Below are 26,748 nucleotides of genomic sequence, written 5' to 3'. Positions count from 1 at the left end.
GAGACTGGATGCTGTCCACTGAAAAGGCAAAACAGGCCCTCCACAGTCTGCATACTTTTTCCAATAGCATAGACGTCTTACAGTTAATTGGAGCAAGCCCTTTGGAAGGCAATTCAAGATGGATCCATTGTCCATCTCAGATGGGCTTATCCATAGGTCGCAACCCCACTGGCTTCCCCTGAGGAAGTTCTGTAGTTACAGTATTTCCTGGGATCCTATGATGTCTCTGATTTTCAGAAGAAAAGTCGGCTTTGAGATTATTTGGTTCTAGGTATGGCTTATCTTTTCCTCACATAGATTTTTGAATGTTTTATTTAAATTTTATATTTTTTTATTTACTTAATGATAGGGTCCCATGTCTTCCAGGTTGGCCTTCTCCAGTAGCTGAGGATGGCCTTGAACTTTGGATCTATCTTAGTTCTGAGACAGCAGAACTACATTGACTAAAGCAGATGTAACCACTGATATCTCAATTCAGTATCATCAGCAGTGGGTTCAATGATTAACCTTTGGTACCTTTGCTCCATCATGGAATGGAATGTTTTTGATAGCTCAACATACTAACTTTCAATTGTTGCCTGGAAATCTAAGATCACTTGACTACATTTCCACCCAGTGCGGTTGGTTCAGAATGTGCACCATGTGCCGTGAGTAATGCAAGATGGTCCGCGAGAGAAGAGCCCGAGGAGGCCCGCGTTAGCTCTTCTCAGAGCTCCCATCCAAAGGTGGCATCCCATTATCTGTTTTGTACTGAGGCTAAAGCAGAAGGTTCTGGCGAGCTGAAACGCATGCAGGTGTCTTTCAAGGAAATAATCCACCAGAAGCTAACTGATTCCAGCTCACTATGTCATGCGCAGAGGCAATTTAGTGCTGCGATGTTTCTAAAAAATGATCAAATAGTTGCTTTTCTACAACCGAATCTTATAACTCTCATCGCACCTGCAGAAAAAAAAAAGTCTGGATTCTCTCTCTCTCTCTCTCTCTCTCTCTCTCTCTCTCTCTCTCTCTCTCTCTCTCTCTCTCTCTCTCTCTCTGTCTCTCCCTTCTCCCCACAGCCTTCTAAAGTCATCAATTCGAGATTAAGATTTTTGCAATTACATTTAATGAAGAGAAACCAAGCCTCTCTTCCAGTTTCAGGAAGTGTGTGTTTGTTTTACACGACAAAACGAGGAAGCATCAAGGCTTCCAACCTAAACACTGGAGCCCCCAGAAGCAGCAAAGTCATTTGGAATCTTGTCAGTCCTATAGCCGGGTACACTGGTCCAGGCCCCCTATAAGCTAAGCCCACTTTGCGTGACCACATGTCACCTGACCCCAGCTCCAGTCATTCTCTCATTTATAAAAAGATGTTGCGAGTTGTCTACCTTTGTTCAGGAGCACCACTGGTACGGTGATGACGGTGACAAGCGCAGCTACACCCAGCAGTCCCAGGAGAACCTTCCATGGTGTCTGCAAGCAGGTCAGATTGTGGACAGTTAGAGAAAAGCCTTCGCCCCTCCTCTGGGAAGAGGACTGGGACCTAGGCCCCTTCAGAAACAGAGGGGTTTGCAGGTGCACGAGGAGAACGATGCGGTTTGGGGTTCACTCTGGCAGGAAGCCTTGAATTTTGGCCCCGAGCATGACCTTATGATCTTGTTGGCATCTCTCCTCCCACCCACCCTTCTGAAGCCAAGTGAGGGTGCCGCTTGCGTTCCACGGGTGATTGTCCCCGACCTCCAAAGCTCAGCGCCAGGGTCTCGGTAGGACGCTCCACAGATCTAAGGGAGAAGACTGTGCGGAGAACGGGACGTTTCTTCACCTGTTAACTTGGCCCCGTGGCTTCTGCCTAATGGCAGCTCCTGGTTGCCTCCAAGAAATCTGGGTCAGTTTGGGGGAGAGTTTGGTGAAACAGCACCCACAACCCGAGCCAGGGGCCGGGGAGGTGCAAAGCTGGGTGCACTCACCTTCATGGTCGGGCGGCTCCTCTGAACTGAGCTCTGGTGTTTGAGCGCAGGCAGAAATTACCGCGCGGAGACGGACGTCCTGCGCCGCCGCTCTGCACGCAGTCGCCCTGCGCTCGCCGCCAAGTTTCGGCCCGAGTTAAACATTAGTTAGCGCCAGGCGGGCTCAGTGAAAAGGCTTCGGCGTGCAGAGCGGGCGCAGGGCAGCGGACCGAGCGTGGAAGAAACACTGAGCGAGCCAGGGAGTGGCAGGCAGGACGTCTGTGAGTGGGGAACGCAGTGATCTCCCTTTCCTGAAAGGGACATTGCGTATTGGGGTTTAACTGCTGTTTCCTTGCGGGGACGAATGAGGAAATCGAGGTCCAAGAAGGCATGGGGTTTGGCAGATTCACAGTTCACTGCAGAAACCGACCACTAGTTCTCTTTCTTTGAGAGGTGTGTCATTCTGAGAGGAGTTGGGTGCCCCTGCTGTCTGGCTGGCAAAGGGCAAGAAAGGGTGATTGTTCACTTTTGAATGACACTTCAGCCTGAATATCTGCATTAATCCTCCCCAGGGAATTTCCACTAATTTTGCAGCGTCTTCTAATCAAGACACACAAAAAATAACACTTACATGGAAGTTACTTAAGCACTGCTCTACAGTTTATTGTGTTATTTTACAGGGAGGAGGATTATGCATGGGGACATTAAGTCACTCCACCAAGTTACTCTGCCGTGAAGTTATGGAGCTTCAATTAAGAATGCAGGACACAGCTAGAATACCAAAATCACTTGACTTTAGGTCCTCCGTGTCTCCACAACGTAAAGGAATGCATTTCTTTATAAATCGCCATCCGTGGCAGGCCATACAAATGGACTAAGGTATGCAAATGGTCTCCTTCATTATATCTCCCGACAGCCCTGTCTGTTTCCACCTCTCTCTCCCAACACCAGAAGAACTTGAATCAAGACTTACTGGGGTCTTAAGCTGGAACTGAAGAGGCAGTCTAAAAAGGCCTATAGGGAACAGTATAAGATGGATGCCTTGCTGTCCATTGCTCTCAGCACTTGGGGCACTTACAATACTGGGGGCAATTACAGCAGTAATAACTATGTCAGTCAGCTCCGGGCTGCTCTACGGGCCATTAGATCACATCTACACAATAGTTCATCTTGTTTTCCAGGATAAACCTTTCATTCCTACATGAATGCTTCCATACTTGGCACACATTTTGAGAGACTTTCATGTGTCAGGCTTTTGATGGTGTTTTTAATAAATCCTTAGTCAATCAACTGGTCAACACATTAACCACCACTCGAGTTGGCATAGATCTTCTACCCCATCACTCTTTCCCCACACAGAATAAAAAAGCAGATGTACCACTCAAGGTTCTGGGTCTTAGGAAGATTTCTTGAGTAGAGCTTTGATATTAGCGGTCATCCAGAAAGAGCTGTGATAGCTTTCTTTACTAAAGAAAGATGCCTCTCCCCTCCACTGTTCGTCGGTTGCAGGGTGCTCTCCACATAGCCACTGAAGGAAAGTGAGACACTAACCCCGCTGGGAGAAGGCACAGCAGAAACCAAGTTCTCTATACCAGTGTTTGTTTTTGTCTTGTGGTATCTGGTGGGCTTGTCTCTTCCGCGACACATGCCATTTCTATCTAGTGGTCTGAGGTGTCTGCCCATGCCCACTCTCTCACTTAGAAGATCAGGCAAAAACAAAACAAAACAAAAAAAACAAAACAACAACAAAAGAAAACCCTCCATTCATCTTGGAGAACCCGTTTTTATAGCTGGCGATTATCTGTTAAAGTGAATCTTCTAAAGGTTCTCATTTGGGTTTAGGTACTCTGCATGTTAAATGCTGAGGATTTAATCCAATGTGATTCATATCTTTATAAAATGGGGAAATAGAGGCACTCACAGAGGGAAATGGCATAGAGAGAGAGGGACGATGGTCACCTATAAGCCACAGAGGCCTAGAGCAGATAGATATTTCCCTTACAATAAGGAATCTTCGGTGTAGTTCCCCTTGAGTTCAGACTTCTAGCTCAGGGAACACACCACGATTGCTGTAACCATCAAGCTTGTGGTAGCTCGTCATAGTAGCTCTAGAAAACGGATGCACGTGATATTTCATTGCAACCCCGGGAGCAAGGAAGTTGCAGAAATTCAATTAGAAAACAGTCATTTGCCATTGTAGCCACCTTCAAGGAGGTCCCATGAGTTTTGGCATAATTAATTATAACAATAGAGAGTTAAGAAATTGGTGGAAGGCATGGTAGTACATACTTTTAGTCTGAGTACTAAGGAGTTGAAGGTAGTGAGTTGTTCAGTGTCACAGTGAGTTCCAGTTCAGACAGGGCTACATAGTGAGACTCTGTCTAGAGAAATTGACAGGGCTGGAGAGATGGTTTATGGCTTAAGAGAATTTATTGTTATTCCAGAGGACCTGAATTGGAATCCCGTCAGTCACATGGGATTTCACAGCTATGTATAGCTTCATTCCTAGTGGGCCCAGTGTCCTCTTCATGCCTCTTTGGGAACCAGGTATGACCATGGTACACAGACATACATGCGGACAAACCATTCATACACATAAAATACAGTTTTTTAAAAACAAATTGATAAAGTTGTTTTTAACTGTGAGGTATTTTTCATGACTCTATTATTGGGCCTGGCTGCTTTGGCTTTTCCGCTAAGGACTGCCTCTACTGGGTCATAAAACTCAAGCTGCAGGGAACCTCATGTGATAGAACAGATGTGCAGAATTCTCACTACAAGTTCTATTCAAAAGAAACAGCCCTGCTGCTCACTAAGAAAAGGGGTAGAGAAGCACACTGAATTACAGTGCACAGTGTCTCCAAATCCAGAGTTTTGGGGAGCATTCCTCTTCTTTGTAGTGAATATGGAGGCTACAGTGACTTCTTTTCCCTTGCAGAGGGTATGCCCAAATTGTCGACTTTTCAACTGCAAGGGGCCTTTGAGTTAGTGAGGTTCTTGGATAGTGGCCATGATCTACGCCTCTCACTCACAATGTATTTCAAAATTTCCATATTGGTGTGGAGGGATGGAACCTGTCTTAGTAAGTGTTGGCAGAGGCTGTTCGTTCCTGGCCACTCAGACCTGAAATGATCACACAGAAACTGTATTATTTGCAATACACTTAAGTGTATTTTTTTAGCTAGCTCTAATATCCTAAACCATCCCATCTCCATTAATCTGTGCATCACCATGAGGTCATGGCCTACCAGCAAAGTTTCACTGGGCTCTGGTGGAGGTGTCTGTCTCCTGTGGTGGCTACATGACTTCTCACTGACTCCACCTACTCTTTCTCTACATCTCTGTGTGGATTTTCCACCTGACTTTACTTTGTTAAGCCGTTGGCCAAAAGCAACTTTATCATTAGTTCATACAGAAGGGCTTCCCACACCAAGTAAGGATTTCTATTACTGTGAAAGAGGCACCATGACCACAGCATCTCTTGTAAGGAAACACTTAATTGGGGTGACTCACTTGCAGTTTGGAGGTTCAATCCATTATCATCATGGTGGGGAACATGGGTACATGCAGGTCGACATGGTATTGGAGCTGATGTCTACATCTTACAGACAATAGGAAGTTGAGTGATGTTGTAATAGGAGCGGCGGGGCTGCGTCCCCCCACCCGGCTAGCTTTAGCCGAAATAATTACCCGGAAACTGTATTCTTTTAAACACTGCCTGGCCCATTAGTTCCAGCCTCTTATTGGCTATCTCTTACATAGTGATCTAACCCATTTCTAATATTCTGTGTAGCCCATGAGGTGGCTTACCAGGGAAGATCTTAACCTGCGTCTGTCTGGAGTGAGAGAATCATGGCGACTCCCTGACTTGGCTTCTTTCTCCCAGCATTCTGTTCTGTCTACTCCGCCTACCTGATTTTGTGTCCTATCAGAGCCAAGCAGTTTTCTTTATTAATTAACCAATGAAAGCAACAGATTAGAAAGAAATCACTCCCACATCAGAGTGACACACTGGACAATATCCTGAGTATAGGAAACCTCACAGCCCATTCCCACAGTGACTGGCTTCCTCCAACAAGGTCACACCTACTCCAACAAGTCACAGCTTTCATAGTGCCACTCCCTGTGAGGCTGTAGCAGCCAATTACATTACCACAGCACCAGCATCTCGCTGTAGGCCCATCCTCCTTAATATATCTTCATAATATAGAGAATAATCACAGGCAGTCTATAGGTGTTGGGGCAGATGAGGAAACAGATTCTCCTTTATAGCCTGTAAAGGAGCAGAACCCTCCTGATACCCTGATGATCCAAGCAGAAACTATCTCAGATTTGCAGTCTCTAAAACTATACTAGAGTGGATTTGGAACAACAGCGTGGGGGAGGGGTAATGGAGGAGACGAAGTGGGCAGGAGAATCACCAAAAGCAAATTCTCTTTGAAAATGCCAAATTCTTTGTATGTTCATTCAAACAAACAAATACATAAGCAAAGCAACTCAGTTTGTGGTTGTTTGTGGCAAGAAAAGGGAACTATCAACAGACAGCAGTGTCGTTTTGTTTCCAGAGATATTTTTTGTGGTTGTCAGTATTTTGCTTGAACGTGTGTCTTGCATTATGTGTATGCAGTGCCTGTGCAATCCAGAAGAGGTCACTGGATCCTCTGGAACTTGAGCTAGGACCACCTGTTGTTAGCTGCCTTGTGGTGCTGGGAACTGGACCCAGATCCTCTGCAAGAGCGAGAACTCTTAAAGGCTAAGCTGTCTGTCTAACCACCATAGAAGTGTTTTAATTTTAGAGAAATTCTTATAAACCCAGGTCTGAACTCTTAACGGCTAAGCTGTCTGTCTAACCACCATAGAAGTGTTTTAATTTTAGAGAAATTCATGTAAACCCGGGTCTAAGTATACCCCTTTTCATAGGGGACCCCAAATTTTATATGTACTGAGCAAAGCTTGGGAGAGTATTTAAATTATGTACAGTAACAGCATCCTGGGTCAGAATTGTTTCTTGAAAAGATCTATTTCCATCCAGGGACTGTGAATTTTTAAGTCTGGAAACTTCCTAATAGACTGATTACCATGACCCAAAGAGTTTCTTCAAAACTCTTGTTGAACTACAATTGGTATCAGGCTAGTGTTAACAGTTGGGGCATTTAGGAAGTGATTAAGATGTTGGGGCACTGCCCTCATGAATATGGATGTGAGGCCATTACTGTGGGAGTAGGTTAAAGGCTGCTATGAATGGACTTAATATAAAAAGAGGGTGGGAGGCTCTGCCCTCTTCCCTGGTCCTATTCTCGCCATGTGACGCCCTCCACCATTCTCTTGAAGAACTAAAGTTCCTCCCTTTTGTCCTCCGCCTCCATCCTGTGTCTTGTGTAAGCTATTTCCCATTAAACACTCCAGTCCTCAGAAATGACTAGGGGTAAAAGTAACAGAGTAGCCATCTGTAAAGTACAGATAACAGCAGAATGTCCCCACCCTGAGGTCAGCCGATAAGAAAACTTGACAAGCAACAGGCAAGGTTTGAAAAAAAAATTTGTGAAAAGTCCCTAGGCACGAGTCAATCAGGATTGAACCCATCACCCCACATCCTGCTAATGTAACTTTTCTGCTTTATGCCTTTAACAATGCCCTCTAGAAGGGTGGTGTACCTCCTCCCCTCTCCCTGCTGCGCTGACGAGGTCCCTGCCAACTTGTACTGATACGTGATAATAAACCTTGCATTTTGGTGAGTCAGTCTCCCTGGTGGTCTTTTGGGGTCCCCATGGACAGTACATAACACTGTGACACAGCAAGAAGGCCTTCATCACTCCTTAGTGTCCAGAACTGTAAGACAAATAAATGGCTGAAGCTTAAAATTTCCCAGTCTGCAATATTCTAGTATAGTAGTACATTTCTGCCTGGTGTAGAAGGTTCTTCTGTTTGTGTCTTGCTTTCATTGGTTAATGAATAAAGAAACTGCTTTGGGCCTGATAGGGCAGAACTTAGGTAGGCAGAGAAGACGGAGCTGAATGCTGGCAAGAAGGGCAGAGTGGGAGAAGCCATGGATCTTATACCTGAGATGGATGCTGGTTAGAATCTTGCCAGTAAGCCACAGTCACATGGCAATACACAGATTAATAAAAATGTGTTGAATTAAGATGTAAGAATTAGCCAATAAGAAACTAGAGTTAATGGGCCAAGCAGTGTTTTAACGAAGACAGTTTCTGTGTGATTATTTTGGGTGTGAGCTAGCTGGGTGACCGGGACAAACAAAGGGGCCCTCTCCTTGTAACATCTGCCTATTAGGACTCTGGCTACTTCTGATTGCTTGAGTCAATCCCTGAATTAAAATGCTATCATATATTGACTCCATTGTTAAGTACCTCATTACTAAGGTGTAGACATCCCCTAAGATCTACTCTTAGCAGCTGGTCTCCAAAGTGACACTACTGTGTGTTGCAAGGATACTGCTTATTTGTCCCAGCTGCCCAACCCCAAAATAATCACACATGAACTGTATTAATTAAATCACTGCTTAGCCCATTAGCTCTAACTGCTTATTGACTAACTCCTACATCTCAATGTAACCCATTTCTATTAATCTGTATATTGCCACGCGGCAGTGGTTTACCAGCAGTTTCAGCACATCTATCTCCGGCAGCGGATCCATGGCATCTCCTTATTGTACCTTCTTCCTCCCAGCATTCTGTTTAGTTTTCCCCACCTAGCTCTATTCCCCTATAGCTCTTCTGTAGGCCCAAAGCAGTCCCTTTACTTATTAACCAATCAAAGCAACGCATAGACAGTAGGACCTCCCACACCAACTGTAGTTTTGTGGCAGGTATCTATTTCATGGAGGCACGGCTTCAAAGAGGAATGTAAGACCCCAACCTTTTCTTTTAACTTTTGCTCTCTAGGAACAAGGGATGCAGTTTAGCTCTGCCCCAGTGCTCACCACTGTGATCCTCAGCCTCATTATAGGGCAAATATTGGGCATGGGTTTAATTCTTCAAAAACTGTGAACCAACAAAAGCTTTTCTATTTAAAATTTTAATATCTCAAGTACTTTGCTATTGTGACAGAAAGCTGCATACAATCATAATGGTTCCCATTTATCATCATTATTATTATATGTCAGACACTCCAGAACACCACACTGGCCACGCTATAGTTTATCCCCGAGAATGAGATCCTGATGCTCATGTACAGGCCACATAGCAGATCTTCCGTGGCTCTCAGATCAAAGCTCACCTCTCCCTGGTAACCTTCAAGTGCTCAGTAAACACCTGTTAAGCCAGCCACAAGCCAGTCTCTGGAGACCTTTGTGCTCTTCTTTTGATGGTGCCCTTTGGAGAGTGTGTGGGCTCTTTAATTTAAAGGACTTGCTTACTTCAACCTCTGCCTTAAGGAATAATTATATGGTTCATGAGAAAATATATTAAATCCTTAGAATCGGATTCTTCAAAGTGGCTGTAGCTCTGAGGCCAGCTGTTCCCTTGTGTTGTCTGGGCTGTAAACACATGGGGGATGTGCTGATGTGGGAGATGTTTATGGGGTGTTTATGGATTGGTGTTAGGGCTCAGGTGGTAGGGATGTTATGGTTCCTAGGATTTAGGGAGAGAAATAGCAAGGATTAGCGAAAGAGTGCTGGAGCTGGGGACCAAACTTGATTAAAAAACTAACCAACCAACCAAATGAACAAACAAAAAAATCCTCATTATTATTTTTTTTGGAGGGGAGATGGAACCATTTTTTTTCTATTCTAAGTGGTAAATCACATAATCATAAAAGATTTATAAAAAGACTTCTTGATTTTTGTTTGCCCTTTTATGAATAACTAAAATACGGAAAAGTACACAGTAGTGATCAGAATAGAATGAGAAGTACATCATTCAGGTTTAGAAAGAATTGTAGCAAATGCACATTTCATAACAATAGATATTGGTGTGACAAGAGCATGATTCTTTTGCCATCAAGAATCTACCTCCTTCCCAGTATGACATTGTCCTTACTTAGCATGCAGTCTCAACATGTACATATGATTCCAGTATGACCACTCCAATTACTCTAGATCAGCAGAATATTTTTTGGTACACTGGTTCCACGTACATGACAGAAATACTGTATTCATTCCAGGAGAACGAGCCTCTGAAGGGTTAGTGCTGAGACTCAATATGTACAAAAACCATATCTGACAACGAGACCCTAGACTCACAACCTTTCCTAGAAATCTGCCCAGAATGGTGAGTGAGGGGTCGTCAAGTGGCTGTCAGCATCCCTGTCTTTGACCTCTGCTTCCAACCCAGGGGGTATCAGAAAAGATCCCACGTGCTCCTCACATCAATCCTATAGATGTTGTTTCTAGCTGGCCTGCTTCCTGTTTCCCTGTGCCAACAGGCTCCATGAGGGAAGATCTCAGCCTTTCACATTCTTAGTAGAAAGTTTTCACACTCCCCTGCCTGCCCTCGAGCGCTGTCAAGTCCCATGTGAGGAGGGATGATTCCCCTGTGACAATGTTACTGAATTTATTAAAAGCATATTATTGCCGGGCAGTGGTGGCGCATGCCTTTAATCCCAGCACTCGGGAGGCAGAGACAGGCAGATCTCTGGGAGTTCGAGGCCAGCCTGGTCTACAAGAGCTAGTTCTAGGACAGACTCGAAAGCTATAGAGAAACCCTGTCTCAAAAAACCAAAATAAATAAATAGAAGCATATTATTGATTAAGCCAAGAAGGTAAAAAATAATAATAACAATAAAAATCCATGTTCTGACCAATACTTGTGAAGCTTTCATTAGAGATGATGTTTTTGCCTATACAGTAAAGACTTTTTGCCACGTCCACCATCGTACCAGCCTGAATGCATTCACAGGTGAACTAAAACTGACCCCAAGGGAAACTGGAAGACCTCCCGTGCTCTCTAAAGAGCTCCTGTGCCAGGCAGTGTACCAATCTCCAAACGAGTCAGGCATGATCCCATTAAGGGTTTACAAGCCAACTTACAACTGTAATTTACCCGAGGTTAGCAGGCAAAACTCAGGACCAAACACCAGAAATAGCCAGGCTTTGCTGGTCTTCCTGAAGGGTTTTCTAGGGGTGGGGAACTGGGAGGTCATAGTGTTTATTCTAAATGAGGTAGTCTTTCTGGATCCTTCCTCTACCTGCCTCACCTCCTATTTCCCTTCCAGCTCTTGCTATCTCTTTTCCAATCTTCCTCCCAAGCTGAAGATCCTCTGTTGTAATACTTTAAAATCACGGCATCTTTCTCTGTTTTTATATTATCAAATTGCATCTTTTGTGGCAATCCAGCCTGAGGGAGGTAGATCGGACTGAGCATGCGTTTTGTCAGAGCCCTTGCGGCTCTGAGGCCCTTCTTGACTCTTCAACCCGGTGCCAAACACACCCTGCACAAACTTCCTTCTCTGCCCTGAGTGTATTTTATGGAAATCCTCTGTGGACTTATCAATGTCTGTATTTTTTAAAAAGGTCACCGGAGCTGGGCTGAGGTAACTGCAACCACTGCCATCGACACAGAGAGACAGCTGAGAGACAGCGGCCTCCTCCAGTGCCTCACCGTGCCACCTGGAAGGCATCGAAGTGAAGAAAGTGAAGAGTTTACAGTCAGACAAGCTTGGCTCTGGCGCCCAGCAATTATCTGCCCCTGGCTTTTAAGTTTTACAACCCAGTTCCCAGAGCTGTGGAGGTATAATGATCCCTGAGTCATAGCAGCGCGACCCCGGGTTTGACATTCCTCCGTGCACCAGTCCTTTCGCCGGGTAGCTCTCTGGCTGGTATCTCTCTCCTAGATTACAAGCCCCAGATGGTCCCTATCTGGGTGACTCAGAGGGCTATCAAGTGCACCTTAATCATGACCGGGACAAATTCCCCACTCATCAGATGCGAACCTTTCCAAGAATGTGCCCGCTTGAGGAAAAGAACCACCTGCACACTGCCCAAGCCAGAAACACGGCAGGTCTCCTTCAGAGACTGCGCTGGACCCCACACATGGACCTCTTTAATGTCTCTCTGCTGCATCCCTCTATCCTTCACCTTGACTCGGGCCTTTCTCTTTCCCAGGCTGGATCAGTGCCCAGTCTCTTCTGACTGGCCCGTCTTCCTGCCATTGCCCCACAAGGCAGCTTCTGTTACTTCCCTGCTTAAAGCTAGTGTCACACTGCAGCAGGATAAAGGTTGCTCAGATCCCTTGAGCTATTGTCTGCCAAGTGTCCTCAGAGCTTGTCCCCAACCTACATTCTTCCCTGCCTACTCTGTCTGTATGTCTGTCTCTGTCTCTCTCTCTGTGTGTGTGTGTGTGTGTCCCTCTCCTTCCTCCTTTCTTCCCTCCCTTCCTTTGAGACAGGGTCACATGCAACTCAAGTTCTCCTGAAAACTTCCTAATAACTGAAGCTGGCCCTAAACACCTGATCCTCTTGCCTCCACCCTCCAGCTTCTTGGATTAAGTTCTGTGTGTGCACAGCTTAAACTACTTGCATTTCTTAGAACTGAAATGCAGCCTTTCTCCCCTTTGCTTCAGAACTTTAAAGTACAATGTCTTCCCTACCTGCTATGAATTTTGTTTTCTTTGACATTAGTAGACATCCAGGGGTCAGAAGCCCTTTAAGAAGCTGTGTCACAATAGGGTGCTTCACCTCACTGTCTCCAGAGAGCCTTGTGCCAGAATAAAAACACACACACCAACAGCAGAGTATCCTTTACTGTCTAAATTAGCAGTACAATATTAATAAAATGATGCCTGAGACTCATGCTAGCAATGCTGTGTTCTAGACCCAAGCTCATTGTATGTATGGTGCTCAGTTTTGACCACTAGCTTGACTAGATTAAGAAAGACCTAAGGGTGCCCATTGAGGTGTCTCCGGTGGTTTAACAAAAGAGAAGATTCACCTTGAATGTGAATGGCATCATGCCACGGGCTGGGGTTCCAGAATGAAAAAAACAAAAAAACAAAAATCAACAACAGGAAATGGAGACAGTCAGACTGTCAGCTTAGTCCCAGCATTTCCTCCACACAAACCCCACACCCGCTTCCTGATCTCCCCGAAGCTGAGCAAGATTCTGTCACCAAAGATGCAAGCCATTCCTGCCGCTTGCTGTGTCTTCCTTGGCACTACAGACTCTCCAGAAGCACCAACAGAGCACACCTCCCCACTCAAGTTGCTTTTGGTCAGAGATTTGTTCATAGCCATGAGAAGTCATTAATCCAGTGTTATCTCCTTACATCTGTGCTGTAGGTGAGACTGTCTTCTCTACTTTCCACAAGAGGAAATTGGGTCACAGAGAGGCAGCTGCCCGCCCCCGCATTCTGCAAGTGGCACCTGGACCCACAAGGCTTGATCTAAAGCACACAGAATTATTTGCTATGCGTTTTTGTCTGTTTACTGACGTATACTTGAAATAAGGATTGGAACATACTGACCTGCTTATTAAGAGTCTCCAGGCTCACTGAATGAATAAATGCTGACTCACTGTGTCTCTCCTTCCCAAAGGGGAGGGACTGGGTCTTATTCAGTTTCTTCTCAGCACAGGGTACATTATAAAAAGGGTAAGCCCATCTCTCTGCCTAGTTTCATTGGTAGTAGAGACCATTCTGTTCAAAGATTTGGAAGGTTTGCCCGTGCCCTCTTCCCAGTCTTGGCATTGGCTGTAGTACACCATCTACACTGGACTCTGAGTTTTCAGTGTGTCAAAAGAACATCTGGTTAGCTGCTACTTCACAGCTGGAAAAACAAGTTTCTCTGGAGCCAAACAATTCCATACTGGAGAAAAACAGGGAGGAAAGCTTTTGCCTCCCACGGGTATGTGGGTGGAGGGCTGCAGCATCAAGTTCCTGGAATTCCTTGGAAAAAGATAACACAAAGGATTATCACACAATGTGGTGATATTGGTGGAGGTTACGGACTCAGAAATGACTGAAATGTTGAAGACTACATACCCACAGGCTAAAAATAATTGCAGGGGATTTTGAAGAGGGAAAGACAGGTGGGTCAACGTTGCGGAGCGCATGAATGGGATTCCCTTAAGAGGATGGAAGACAGATGTGTACAGAGGAGAGGAATGGACAGCAGGCCTTAATTTAACATGATACAAGACAGCTTCATTCAGCATTAGCAAAAGCTTATAAAAGGGAGTCCTTGATTCCATGTGATCCAGGCAGAGAGGAAGGGGAAGCACTTGCTAGTGGCAGTGCGTCTGGGGAGGGGAAGGAGGTGGCACATGCATTGGGTATTTTTCTCTTCTAAATGAACAGCTAAAACTCTCAGTACATCTGAAAATTATTATGCTCTTTCTATAGGAGATGTTGGATGGTTTGAGGCAGTGACGTACACACGCCAGACTTGGGTGGTCAGTCTGGTTTATCTAGTTACCTGCATTTGAGAATCCTGTTGGTTAACAGGCAGAGCTTGGTTGGTCCCAAGGCCTCTGGAGATTTAAGACCCGGTAACTTGCTTCAGGCTGCACCTCCCTGTTGTTCCTAAGCAGCCTCCAGCAAGTAGTTACCTGAGGTTTGAATTCTTCTGCAGGGCTGTGGATGGCTGAGCAAATACCTGTGGAGTCTTCATTTGTATTATAACTGTTTTTTTCATTTCTAAGGTCTTGCCATTTCAGGAATAAAAGAAACATCAAAAGAGATTCTAAAGTCAGAAAGTCTTTGACTAGAGAAAAGGGACAGAGTTGGTTTCCCTGATGGACTTTTGTCCAAAGGGGACTGTGAGAAGCATGTATTCAACAGTTTGTTTTGCAGCTGCTGTTTGGGCTGTTGGGAGGGGAGGTATAATATATATGTATATGACGAATGGGAGGGGAGGTATTTTATATGTGTGTAGCATTAACAGGAATTCTTAGGGAGGAAAGGGCTTATGGGAGTTACCCTTTCCAATCACGCCATGCATGTTCATCTTTCTTGCCTAGGAAGAATGCTGTGTTTTACTCTGTTCTCAGCATGTGGCCTAGAACACGGCACAGTATAAAAATGTTAAACCCATATTTATTTATGGGCATCCCCTTTATGAGCAAGGTGGGTTTCTTCTGGTTTCTCTTTGTTAAATTTCCTTCTCAGAATTTTTAGGATCTTAGAAGCCATGTATAAACAGAAGAAGCCTGGTGATTCAAGAAACCTTTATTGCTAAACATGTAATATGACATATCAATATTATTCATGGAAGGTATAAACGAGGAGAGGTTTTGTCTATGGAGTTCTGGGTATTCAAGGTATAGTTATAAAACTTTGGTCCCTTGGAGGCCTCTACTCTCAGCTCTAGTCTAGTTGTCTCCTCAGAGGCTCAAGGGAACTGCACGTGCACAACTGTTCTTGAAATGTCAGTCCCTCTTGGATGTGTAGTTGCTTTGATAGGAGTAATCAAGGCTTTCTTATTTTCAAAGAAAGTGACATCTAACCACCTGGACTGGCAAAGTTCTCAGGGCCAAGTCTGTAAACTTTCCCTTTCTTTCCCATGAAGATTCAGAGTTTCCCCTACTCATTACGGCTGGTAGACAGTTTTCAGATAGTTTGACTCCTTAGCATCTTGAAAGGCATTGATTAGTAAATAGGTCATTTATATTTAGTGGTTTCTCTTTGAAGTTTTATTTAGTTTCAAATAAAGTTCCCTTGAAACTGTACATAATCTTTCAGACAGTTTGTTTATTTAAAGAAACTTTGAAGTCTATCCAAACTGTTTCACTGTTTGTACTGTAAAACAAATGAGTCTTTTATTGATTTAGTGAAAATCATAAGCATATAGAGTCATAGTTCTGAGTCTCCCTTATACCCAGTCATCCATGTGAAAGCTCCTTGCTGTGGCTCGGCGAATACTTCTGACTAAACATTTAATAGTATGGATGCTTTGTGGATGCTGCTTGCTTTGAACATCCATTAATGCCTGGGTTCCCATTGCTAATCTCTACTGAAAAGGGGGGGATATGTATAAAGGATACATTTGAATCATAAGAAATTGCTCCTCCATCAACACCTTTGACCTACCAAAATGAACAGTTAATATAGTACAACTACCGTGTCTAAGGTTTATTCGTAAGGCAACACATTTTATAATATGTCAAATATAAATATAACATTACAATCCTGGAATAGTAAAGCTAAGAAGTTTGAAAGTTATTTTAATATTTCTTTAAAATGTGATGATGAACCAGTGATGAATGAAAAATGATTATTCTGTATACAATAACTAGACATAAATGTGATGATTATGCAAAATATCACTTTCTATAAAGCCAGATTCAATAACACTTTACCAAACAACCCTCCATTATGTCCTTTGAGTCAGGTGTTTATTTAGGTTTAGAAGACTCAGGGTTTATTTCTATTGTCTTACTGAAGAATGCTCATTTATCTTGGCTTATGGTACTATAACAAAGTACCATAGACCGGTGGTTTATATGTCATCAGATTTAGTTTTCATTATTCTGGAGGCAGATAGTCCAGAGCAAGGGAGGTGTTATGGTAAAGGTAAAATGTCGTGGTTCTCCGAGGGGCACAGCATCAGAAATGCTGCAGGTCCCTGAATGGTGGCATCCTGAGGACACGAAGGCAACTGGGGCCCAGGCAGGAAGTCTTGTGGTGGGTGAGAGACCAAGACAGACAAGCATGCCATATGGAGTGAAGTTGGATATTTATTTAGTGGGTTATGGAAGGGAAGGGGAGAAGGGGAAGAGCAGAAAGAGAGGTAGAGAGAGAGAGAGAGAGAGAGAGAGAGAGAGAGAGAGAGAGAAACAGAGAGGGGTAAGGGGAGAAGTGGGAAGAAGGGAGAGACAGAAGCTGCCTCTTTGAGAGGGAGATGGAAAAAGGAAGGGACTCGGGCTGGAAACTGAAAATCAGCTTGTCTTAGTGGACAGGGAAGGGAGTGGGCGTAGCTTGTTTCTTAAAGGGACAGAGCAGACCATTACAGGAGGGAACCCTCTGTAGAGTTGTGGGTGACCCCTGCTGTGTTCTCAAACACAGAAGGAAGAGAATGACTGAAAGGTCTTTATCTCCTGTTAGTAGACACTCATTCATTCTGTCTTCCCCAGATCTCATGTGCAGATATATAACATGTAGATGCAGCTTTTGATGTAAAGTTTGAGAGACACAAACATTTAGTTCGTTGCAATATTTTATCAAGAAATGTTTTAGAGGCTGGGGAGGAATTTGCTGAACAAAAAATTTTGCTGTAAAATCTGAGTTCAAATTCCTAGCCCCCACATAAAAGCTCATCATGCCTTTGTGTACCTCAAAGACTGCCTCCACAATGACATACTTCCTCCAACAAGGCCACACCCCCTAATAGTGCCACTCTCTTTGGGGGCCATTTTTCTTTCAAACCACCCCAAAAACAAACCAACAAGGTAGAGAATAATAGAGGAAGACACCCAACAACCTCCTCTGGCATCCTCACGTGCTTGCTTCAGCACATGGTGTATGGATGATCACACGCACATCTGTATTCCCCATACCCCCCCCCACAAATCCATATACTACACATCCACATACACCATACCACACACAAAATGTTTTAAATTTGTATGCTGCTATGTACATGAATGAAATAGCATATAAATTAATAAATGTGATTGGTAATCATTGTAATTAACTGTTAGAATGAGAATTTGAAGTAATGAAGCAATTTGAGGTTATGGCAGCTATCCAAAAGTCGTCTCCTTGTTTTATATTTGGGTCTCAGGTTCATTAATTATTCACAACTCGGAATTAACCAAAAACAGTTAACACTCTCTTTCAGCCACCATTCATCTAATAAACAGTCTTAATAAAGGAACTAATTAGTATCTGGTGGCATGGGGCAGCACAAACATAAGGAGGGACCTAACAGCATCACTCATTCCAGAGGAAATCTCATTTCTTTTTGGAAAGGAAAAGTAAAATCAATACTGTGGAATGTCTGCATTTTCCCAGAAAGTTATGACTTCACTATTGACATTATCAATGTCAGGCAAGGGCCCTTGATCTTTTTAGAGATAAGCACCTTAGGATGCCTGGTGGCCTCATTACTAGATATTTTCCTTCAAAGTGTTGAAGGTTTTTTTTAAAAAAGGATGAGTTGTTCTTTAGGGCTGTGATAAGGCCCAGTTGTCTTTACTGGGGATTGACATTTGCAATAGTTTTCCCATGGAGTTTTATAGGATTGTCTTGGCCTACATCAGTTCTTGGAATGCTTTCTTTTAGGTACAGGATACCTAGAGCTGGTACCTTTAGGAGAAACTTAACCTTTCTGGAATCTAACCTCCAGTGTATTTTCCCTCCAGCTGCCAGAGTTGGCCCTTCTACTTTTCAGTCTACGGTGTTACTTAGGATTGACACTTCCAGGTCCCTGAGCTGAGCTCCTGGCCTTTAGACCCTCATCTGGTGTGGGACAATGGTCTGTATTCTGTCAATTATATTTTAAATAAATGCTGATTGGTCAGTAGCCAGGCAGGGAGTATAGGTGGGACAACCAGACAGGAAGTAGAGGTGGGAAATGAGAACAGAAGAATTCTGGAAAGAGGAAAGCTTTGTCTGCAGTCCTGACCCAGCCACAGAAGAAGCAAGATGTAACTGCCAGACCGAATAAGGTACCGAGCCACTTGGCTAGCATAGACAAGGATAATGGGCTAATATAAGTGATAAGAGTTAATAAGAAGCCTGAGCTAATGGGCCAATCGGTTTATAACTAATGTAGACCTCTGCATGATTTCTTTGGGACTTAAAGACTGCTGGAACCGGGCAGGACAGAAACCCTGACAACACTCATCCACCTCATCCTCTTTGTCTATCATTTCTCTGTGCTCTGCTCAGAAAGATGATCTTCAAAAAGAGAGGTGTGATCCCCTGCCTTCTAATCTCTTGCATATGTTTGCATTTAAGTTCCTTTGCAGAATCACTCCATCTCCTCACCAACCCCACTTCTTGATTCTTGTGTCCAATCATTCATCCTCCCTCTTATCTCACTTAGGACTCTCTTTCAGAAAGCTCCCCAGCCGTACCGTCAAATTCCAGCAGAGCTAACCCTACTCATATATTGCTCCCCAGAATCTGTTTCCCTAGTAACTTCACCCTTTTATCCCCATATTTGCGCTGCCTTTCTGCTTAGTCAAAACTTACCCACTCTGCTCACCTCTGGACGAAGGATTCCCCAGTCTGTTTTAATCACTAGTATATTTCTAGCAGACACCACCTACTGCAGAATAATACTAAATATATTCGTGCCTAATGAATGAATGGATAGACAAGCACAGAGACATACAACTATGTTTTAGGTAAAGCTTCTATCTTCCAACACTATGTGGCCTGTTTTACTTTTGGTATGTTATAAAACTGTGAAGAATTAAAAAAAAATTCTTTTAATTAGATCTGGGTTCATGTCCCAGTTTTACAATTTACAAGCTGTCAATTTAGGTAATTTATTCAATCTTCCTAATCTTGTTGCATGAATCAGCATAGAAACAAAAGATATATATACTATATATATATACCTCCTGGGTTGCAGCAAGCTTAGAAACATTAGACATATCCTCCAAAGGACAAAACTGTTGACCTCTTTCTTATCTGTTGTCACTTGGTCTGTGTGTGGACTAGAGATACCCTTTTCTATTTATAAGATGAGAAGCTTATGCAGTTTTAAAACTACATTGAATATGGCAACATACTATGCTCACATTTACTTATGATAGTATTTACAAATGAGGCATGATAGCACATGCCTGTAATTACAGCTCTGGGGAGGTGGGGGCAGGAGGATGGTGAGTGGCCAGCATAGTAAGACTTTGTCTCAAAAACAAAAAACCAGCATGATATGAAAAGAATATATATATGCATTGTATTTATAGATTATATCTATGACATATAAAAATAATTGTAGATCATGTCTATAAAATATATTATCCTGTTGTAGAGGTAATCATCACAATCAGATTTCAATCTGGGGATATAGCTCGACAATAGAGCACTTGCCCAGTATGCACTATCTATCCTCTGGGTTCATGTTCCAGCACTATAAAATAATTGGATTTTGAGCTAGGCATTGTGGCTCATGCTTTTATCCCAGTGCTTGTAAACTGAGACAGTGGGAAGGAGTCTGTTGCCAGCCTGGCTACAAGGGAATTCCAGACCAGCCGAGGCTACTGAACGGGACCCTGTGCTAGCTTTCTTCTTCCTCCTTTCTTCTGAAAAGACAGATCACAATGTACAGAGTTCAGCTCATGCTGTTTAAATTCTCAAATGGCATTATTTTAGTGCTTATCACCAATAAACTTAAAAACCTACATTTTGAATGAAAATGGAAAAAATAGAAGTTGTATTCTTAGTAACTTAAACTAACGGCGTACATTATAGATTTAACCTTTCCCCTAAGTAATTGTAGTAACGATCAATCTTACATCACTGGCCAGTGAATTAGGAGATAGGCAGGGAAGACTTCCAAGTTGTTTTGTGGTTATTTTTCCAGAAGAGAATAAACCCTGAGGGAGGAAACAGCAGTGTACATCAGGACAGTCTATTTCCTCAGAGATTCCGACTCAAGGGCTACTCTGCTGTGTTTTCTTTGAAGGCTCAACTGTGGCTAATCATGGCCAAGTGTTTTGATGCAGCTGATCTGACTCCTAAATGAAACTGGATCCTGACAAGAAAGTTCAAGAATTATTGTCGGCTTTTTTTGCATAACTTAGAAGCATCTTCAAAGGCATATGTACTACTGCCCTGGCAGACATGAACACACGAGCACAGTGTAACACCTCCATCCTCCATGCTTGGCACGTTAGCGTGGATGTTCATTTTTATAGCCGCTAACTTATTAGCTGTGGATTACGTTGTCACTTTGTGTGTTACATTTCCAAGCATAAGAAGTGTGAGCGAGTTCTAAGACATGTGAAATGAAGGATCAGCTCGGGAAAGCTGGTCTTGAAGGCACCAGAGAGGGGAGAGAAAGACTTCATCATGTGGTTTATACAGACTGCCAATTCCTTGATTGACAGCTCTCTGTATGGCAAGTCTTGAGGGATTGGGTATTTAAATCTTAATTACAAAAAAGTGTTACAGAATACTAAAAATCATTCAAGGAAATTGGAAGCCTTATAATGTAGCATTCCTCTATTAATCCCTTATACGGAATAAATTTGATTGACACGATCCATATAAATTCTGTAAAGGAATTTAGGTAACTGGTGAAAAATTGAATGGAAAAATTTAAACTATGTGCTAGAAATGTACCCTCTTCTGTAAATTAAATTGCCTCAACAGTGCATACATAAAAATAAAACGACTAAAGTGAACTTGCTCAAAGCTATATTCTTAACTGGCCTAAATAATGAAAATCTCATTAAGATATTTCAAACAAGCAAACAAACAAATCAATACAAAGAGTTGCTGTGTTTAAAATGAAAAATCATAAAATTACTACAGGAAAAAAATATTAGACTTCAGAAGATATAAACCAAGAAACTGCCTAGAAAAAAAATAAAAATAAATTTTGAGGAATAATCAAGAACACCATGTCCTATTAATTATTTAATTCAACAAATACTAGATAAGTAATTTTTTTACCAACCTTTTGCCACATGCATAGAATGTAGACATAATATGAGTAGAATTAAATAGTTCAGGGGGGGGGAACTCATAAAAGCAGACAACAGCATTAAGATCTCATAAACGCATATTAAGGGCCGGGCATCTTCTGTTTTTGGAGTCAACTGTGTGCACTTCACGCCTTTCTCTGCTTTGCTCGTTTCCTGAGAAGACTCATATATGTAAACTGTATCACTTGTTCTGTGTTAGCTGGAGTTCTTCAGAGAAGTGAAATAAATATGACTCATGTATTATCTGCCTATCATCTATCTATCTATCTATCTATCTATCTATCTATCTATCTATCTATCTATCTATCTATCATCTATCTATATCTATCATCTATCTATCTATCTATCATCTATATCTATCTATCTATCTATCTATCTATCTATCTATCTATCTATCATCTATCTATCTATCTATCATCTATCTATCTATATCTATCTATCTATCATCTATCTATCTATCATCTATCTATATCTATCTATCTATCTATCATCTATCTATCTCTATCTATCTATCATCTATCTATCTATCTATCTATCTATCATCTATCTATATCTATCTATCTATCTATCTATCTATCTATCTATCTATCTATCTATCTATCATCTATCTATCTATCACAGTCACAGTTCTTCTCTTTGATTTTTGGTTTTATTTAGCCAGTGAGGCCTTGGCAGCATATCAAAAGAAGAGGTAAGTCTGGAGTTTGGGGTATTGGGTGAGGCAGCTCTGATCACAACCTGTATTGGAACACAAAGTCACAACTTTACTTACCTAAGCAAAGTAGCCATTTAGATGCACATGTTTCCTGATAAACAAACAGCAGAAGCAAAGACTCCTATGTGGATTCCCAAAAGACTTCGCAAAGGATGGTTCCTTGAGTTGGGCCCTCTTGGAGGTAAAGACATCCAAGGAGAGGGAAAAGGGTTCAAGAAAGAGTGCACATATGCAGGCTGTGTGAAAGGAGGAAGCAAGCAGAGATGTAGGAAGCTGATTGCGAAGAGTGTTGTCATGCTACTGAAAGAGTAGCAGATGTTCTGGTTTGATGACTTGAGCCATTCTGGAATCACCTGGACAGAGGGACCCTCAACTGAAGAACTACCTCACTTTGTTTCATCCAGTGAGAAATTATGTTGATTTGATGATTGGTGTGTTTTGTATTATAATCATGTGTGAACACGCATGCACACATGAATTCACAGGAGCTTACAGGATCACGAAACATAGAAATGTATCCTTTTGCAAGATACATTGGACTTAGTCAAGAAAAGTAAACAAAGCCTGTTACACAAGTGAGACAAGTCAAGCCCGCAAGGGACACAGCTTCTCTTTGTCCCTTCAGGGAACTCTGTGTTCTGAGTTACTCTTCCTCATCTTCCCTCAGGCACCATCATCTTCTGAAGTAGAGCCGGGCAGCAGAGCAAGACAGTGGATTCTCTGCCTAGGGAAAAATGTACCTGATGCGTTCACCTGATGTCTTTTTAATTATCTTGGCTTTTCCAGAAATGCTAATTGAAAACACTTTGAGATTGGCAGCCTAATGCCTAGCATCAAGAAAAAGCATGACAACAAACACTGGTGGGGATGTGGGGAGAGAAGAACCTTTATTCATTGCCAGTGGGAAGGTAAATGTCTTTAGTCACTCTGGAACTCGGTGTAAAAGGTTCTTAAGAATTAGGGCTGGAGAGATGGCTCAGAGGTTAAGAGCACTGGCTGATCTTCCAGAGGTCTTGAATTCAATTCCCAGCAACCACATGGTGGCTCACAACCATCTGTAATGAGGTCTGGTGCCCTCTTGAGGCATGTACATGTTAGCACAACATTCTATGCAAAACAGATAGATAGACAGACAGATAGATAGATAGAGTATTTTCCCCACCCAGGCACAAAGTGGGCTGGGGTACAGAGACACACCACACCATGCGATATGCTGAGCTACATCTGCTGTGGTCTGGCTACTGATTCTGGGCACAAGCAGCCACCCCATGCTAGTTTGAGTTAATAGATGGTCGGGCCTAGAAGGCTTCCCACAAACTTCCCACTGTGGGGTCAGGAGGCTGACTGGGAAGTAGAAAAGTAACACAATGCCTGCAGACGCAGTCTTGCTGGTACCCAGAGCACTGAACAAGACCCCTGGGATGGGGTGAACCTTGTGACTCATATGCTCTCCATCCACTTACATTTGCACACCACTTCCTTTAAACAATCACCTTAGACTAAACTGCCTGACAAGAATAAATGCTCTGTTATAAAATATATTCCTTCTCAGATTACGTGACCATTGTACAATACCTGAATGCCTTATGCATGACCTCACTTTATCCTGGAGCATGCACAACTCCTGGCAGGGAGAAGGTAGAAAAACCTGTCTTAATATGTATTTAATATCAGGGACCGGCCTTATATTCACACTTCAGTAGGCCAGACCAGACACATCTCTAAGCCCGAAGGCAAGATGGAGCAAGGTCAGATCCTTTCTTGCTGGGCCACGGCTGGTATTAAGAAGACTTATCAGAGCTGGCTATGCTACGTGAACCTGAACAAGTCTCTTTGCCCATGCTCCACGCTCTACCTCTCTGTAAGGAGGATCACAATGATATTCTTTCTCCAGAGTCAGAAGGTGGGGTCTGGCAACCAAGACAGAATGTGGCCTCCGATTCAAATGCTATATATGCCTAAGAGATTAAAGATCTAAAAGGCTGCACCTGGATTGTTGTCACTCTTTCTTAAATATTGTTCCCGAGCTGGGCCATTTGCTCTCTTCAATTCTTTATTCAGTCCAGGAAACAACAGCAACAATGCTAGAACACACATTTCCAGTAGGTTCACATCAAGTTTTACTACAATATGAGTTCATTCTTCTTTGGGACTGAAGGATTCGCTATCTTGAACAAGCACCACAGTTATGTTTATCCATTCCTCTACTGATGCACACAGAGCTGACTCGATAACATGGCTATTACACACAGCACCAGGACAAATACGGGTGTGCTGCCTTGGAGTGTTTGGGTTGTGTATCCTAAAGGGGTATATCTGAATTACATGTCAGCTCTACCTTAAGCTGGTGGGGCACCCTCAAGCTAATTCCCATGAGGATTGGAGTAATTTGCCTTCCCATCCAGTGTGTAAGAAGTCCTTTCTTCCACACTCTGCCAATATCTGTTGTATTTTGGTTTCTTAAGAACATCCGTTCTGACTGGGTGATATGGAGCTACAGTGTAGTTTCTCATTTCCTTGATAAGAAAAGATGTTGAACTGTGTGTGTGTGTGTGTGTGTGTGTGTATTTATGCCCTTTTGCACTTCATTTGAGACCCATTTTTTTCTTGCCCATTAATTGGTTGGATTTTTTTTTTATTCTTTTGACATTTAAGTTTCTTTTACATGTTCTGGATATTGATATATTTATGGACAGTTTGTGTGATGTAAGGTTGGCAAATAGTTTTTTATTATTCTGAAGGTTATATATTAATTTTGGTAATTGTTTCCTCTGTGGTGTAGACATTGCCATGTGATTCCCCTTTGTCTATTCTTGCTATTATTTTTGGCTTATACATTTGTTCTGAAATCTTTCCCCTACATTTTCTCTAGCAGTGTCAGATTTTACATTAAGGTCTTTATTTCTTTGTGAAATGATATGATATAAGTATCTAGTTTCTGTCTGCTATAAAGAATATCTATTATTTTGGCCCAATTTAGTGAAGCTGCTTTCTTTTGCAACATATGTTTTTGGTACCCTTGTGAAGAATTAGGTGGTTACTTCTGCCTGGCTTGTTTCTGAGTCTTCCATTCATTGGTCTGTGTTGTCTGCATTACAATACCTTGCTGTAGTAAAGCTGAAATCAAGTATTGTGATGCCTTCAACACTGTTCTTTTTGCTTAAGATCTTTTGGTCTTTTTAGGATATTTTGTGCTTCCGTGTGAATTTTAGGATTTCTTGCCTGTTAATGTGAAGAATATCGCTGTAATTTTGATGGGAACTGCATTTAATTTGCAGATTCTTATAAACAGGATTGTTACTGCTATGTAGAAAAGCTAGTTTATTTTTCTGTAGGATTTTATAATCCTGCTCCCTTGCTACAAAGTTAATCAGGTCTAAGTGTTTGTTGGTCCAGTCTTTAGGATATTTTAGGTACAGGATCATATTATCCTTGGTATTTCACTCTACTGATTGTTTTTATTTTGTTTCCTGGCTTTATTGACAAGCTAAGAAAGCAGGCATTGTACTGAATAAGAGTGGGGAGATTTGATACCTTGACTCATTTGAGTTGAAATGTAAATCATTTCTCCACACAGTGTAATATTGACGATGCTTTTTCCATACATAGCCTGTTATGTTGGGAAGTTTCTTCTGCTCCTACTTTCCCAGAACTTTTAGCGTGAAGAGATGTTGAATTTGGGAAAGGCCTTTTCAGTATCCTCCATGTGTGATTTTCCGCCATGATCCTGATCATTTGTGGTTGCTATATTTATTTATCTGTATTCACCAAACCACCTTTTTTAAACCTCAAGTGAAAGCAACTTGATTATGATTATGATCTTTTTGTGTTGATGAATTCAGTTTGCGAGGATTTTATTGAGGACTTTTCATTAAGGAATTTAACCTATAGTTGTTGTGGTGTATCCATACCTAGGTGATGCTGGCCTAGTATTGAGATAATTCCACTGGAGAACACACGGACACTCTTGAAGCTGAATAGACACTCTGTATTGCAGGCTGGTGACTGCATGGGGAACTTGCCCAAACCATGTAACCCTAAACCTCACCATTCTTTGCTTTTTTTAATGCATAAAACCCACAACCTGGTTGACATACTTCAGTTAGCAAGAAACAAAACTGCAGAAGCCAAAAAGCAGGTTGCTACATTTAGACACATCCCCAATCCTGAAACTATGGACTAGTGTTTTGTTGGATTAGGTTTTTGTTCCTGTTTTGGCAAGTGTTGGGGTTCTACCTGTTTGGTTCTAAGGTCAGAATGGTGCTTCCAACATGGGGTCAGTCGTGCTAAAATTTCTCAGTGCCTTTAGATCAGAATGATTAGGGAAGTGTTCTTTCCCTTTCTCTTCTATAGGATAGTTTGAGGACCATGGCATATTTCATTTAATTCTGGAAGAATTCAGCAGCCAATCTGAGGAAATACTCTCAGAAGTACTCTTTCTTTGTTCTGTAGCTTTATACTTCAAGGGATGTGGAGAGATTCTTTTCAGGTCATGTTTATTTGGGGCTCTAGATACCTCCCTCCTGTACTTAAACACCCTTATCCTTTTCGGCATC

General features: G+C 42.5%; 1 protein-coding gene across 1 annotated transcript in view; it reads right to left on the bottom strand.

Moving 5' to 3' along the window:
- Dpp4 (dipeptidyl peptidase 4) overlaps positions 1-2,330 on the bottom strand; it is a 77,221-nt gene extending 74,891 nt beyond the window's left edge. Inside the window, exons 1-2 of the mRNA XM_075985050.1 lie at positions 1,944-2,330; positions 1,365-1,449 (exon numbers count right to left, since the gene is read on the bottom strand). Coding sequence (XP_075841165.1) covers positions 1,365-1,449; positions 1,944-1,949 — 91 coding nt within the window. The 5' untranslated portion in view covers positions 1,950-2,330. The remainder of the gene's footprint in view (positions 1-1,364; positions 1,450-1,943) is intronic.
- Between the last annotated feature and the right edge of the window lie 24,418 nt (positions 2,331-26,748).

Source organism: Microtus pennsylvanicus, chromosome 9 (assembly GCF_037038515.1).
Source record: "Microtus pennsylvanicus isolate mMicPen1 chromosome 9, mMicPen1.hap1, whole genome shotgun sequence".
Classification (NCBI taxonomy): domain Eukaryota; kingdom Metazoa; phylum Chordata; class Mammalia; order Rodentia; family Cricetidae; genus Microtus; species Microtus pennsylvanicus.
The sequence above is the reverse complement of the archived record's forward strand: the minus strand, read 5'-3'. Positions and strand labels throughout refer to the sequence as shown.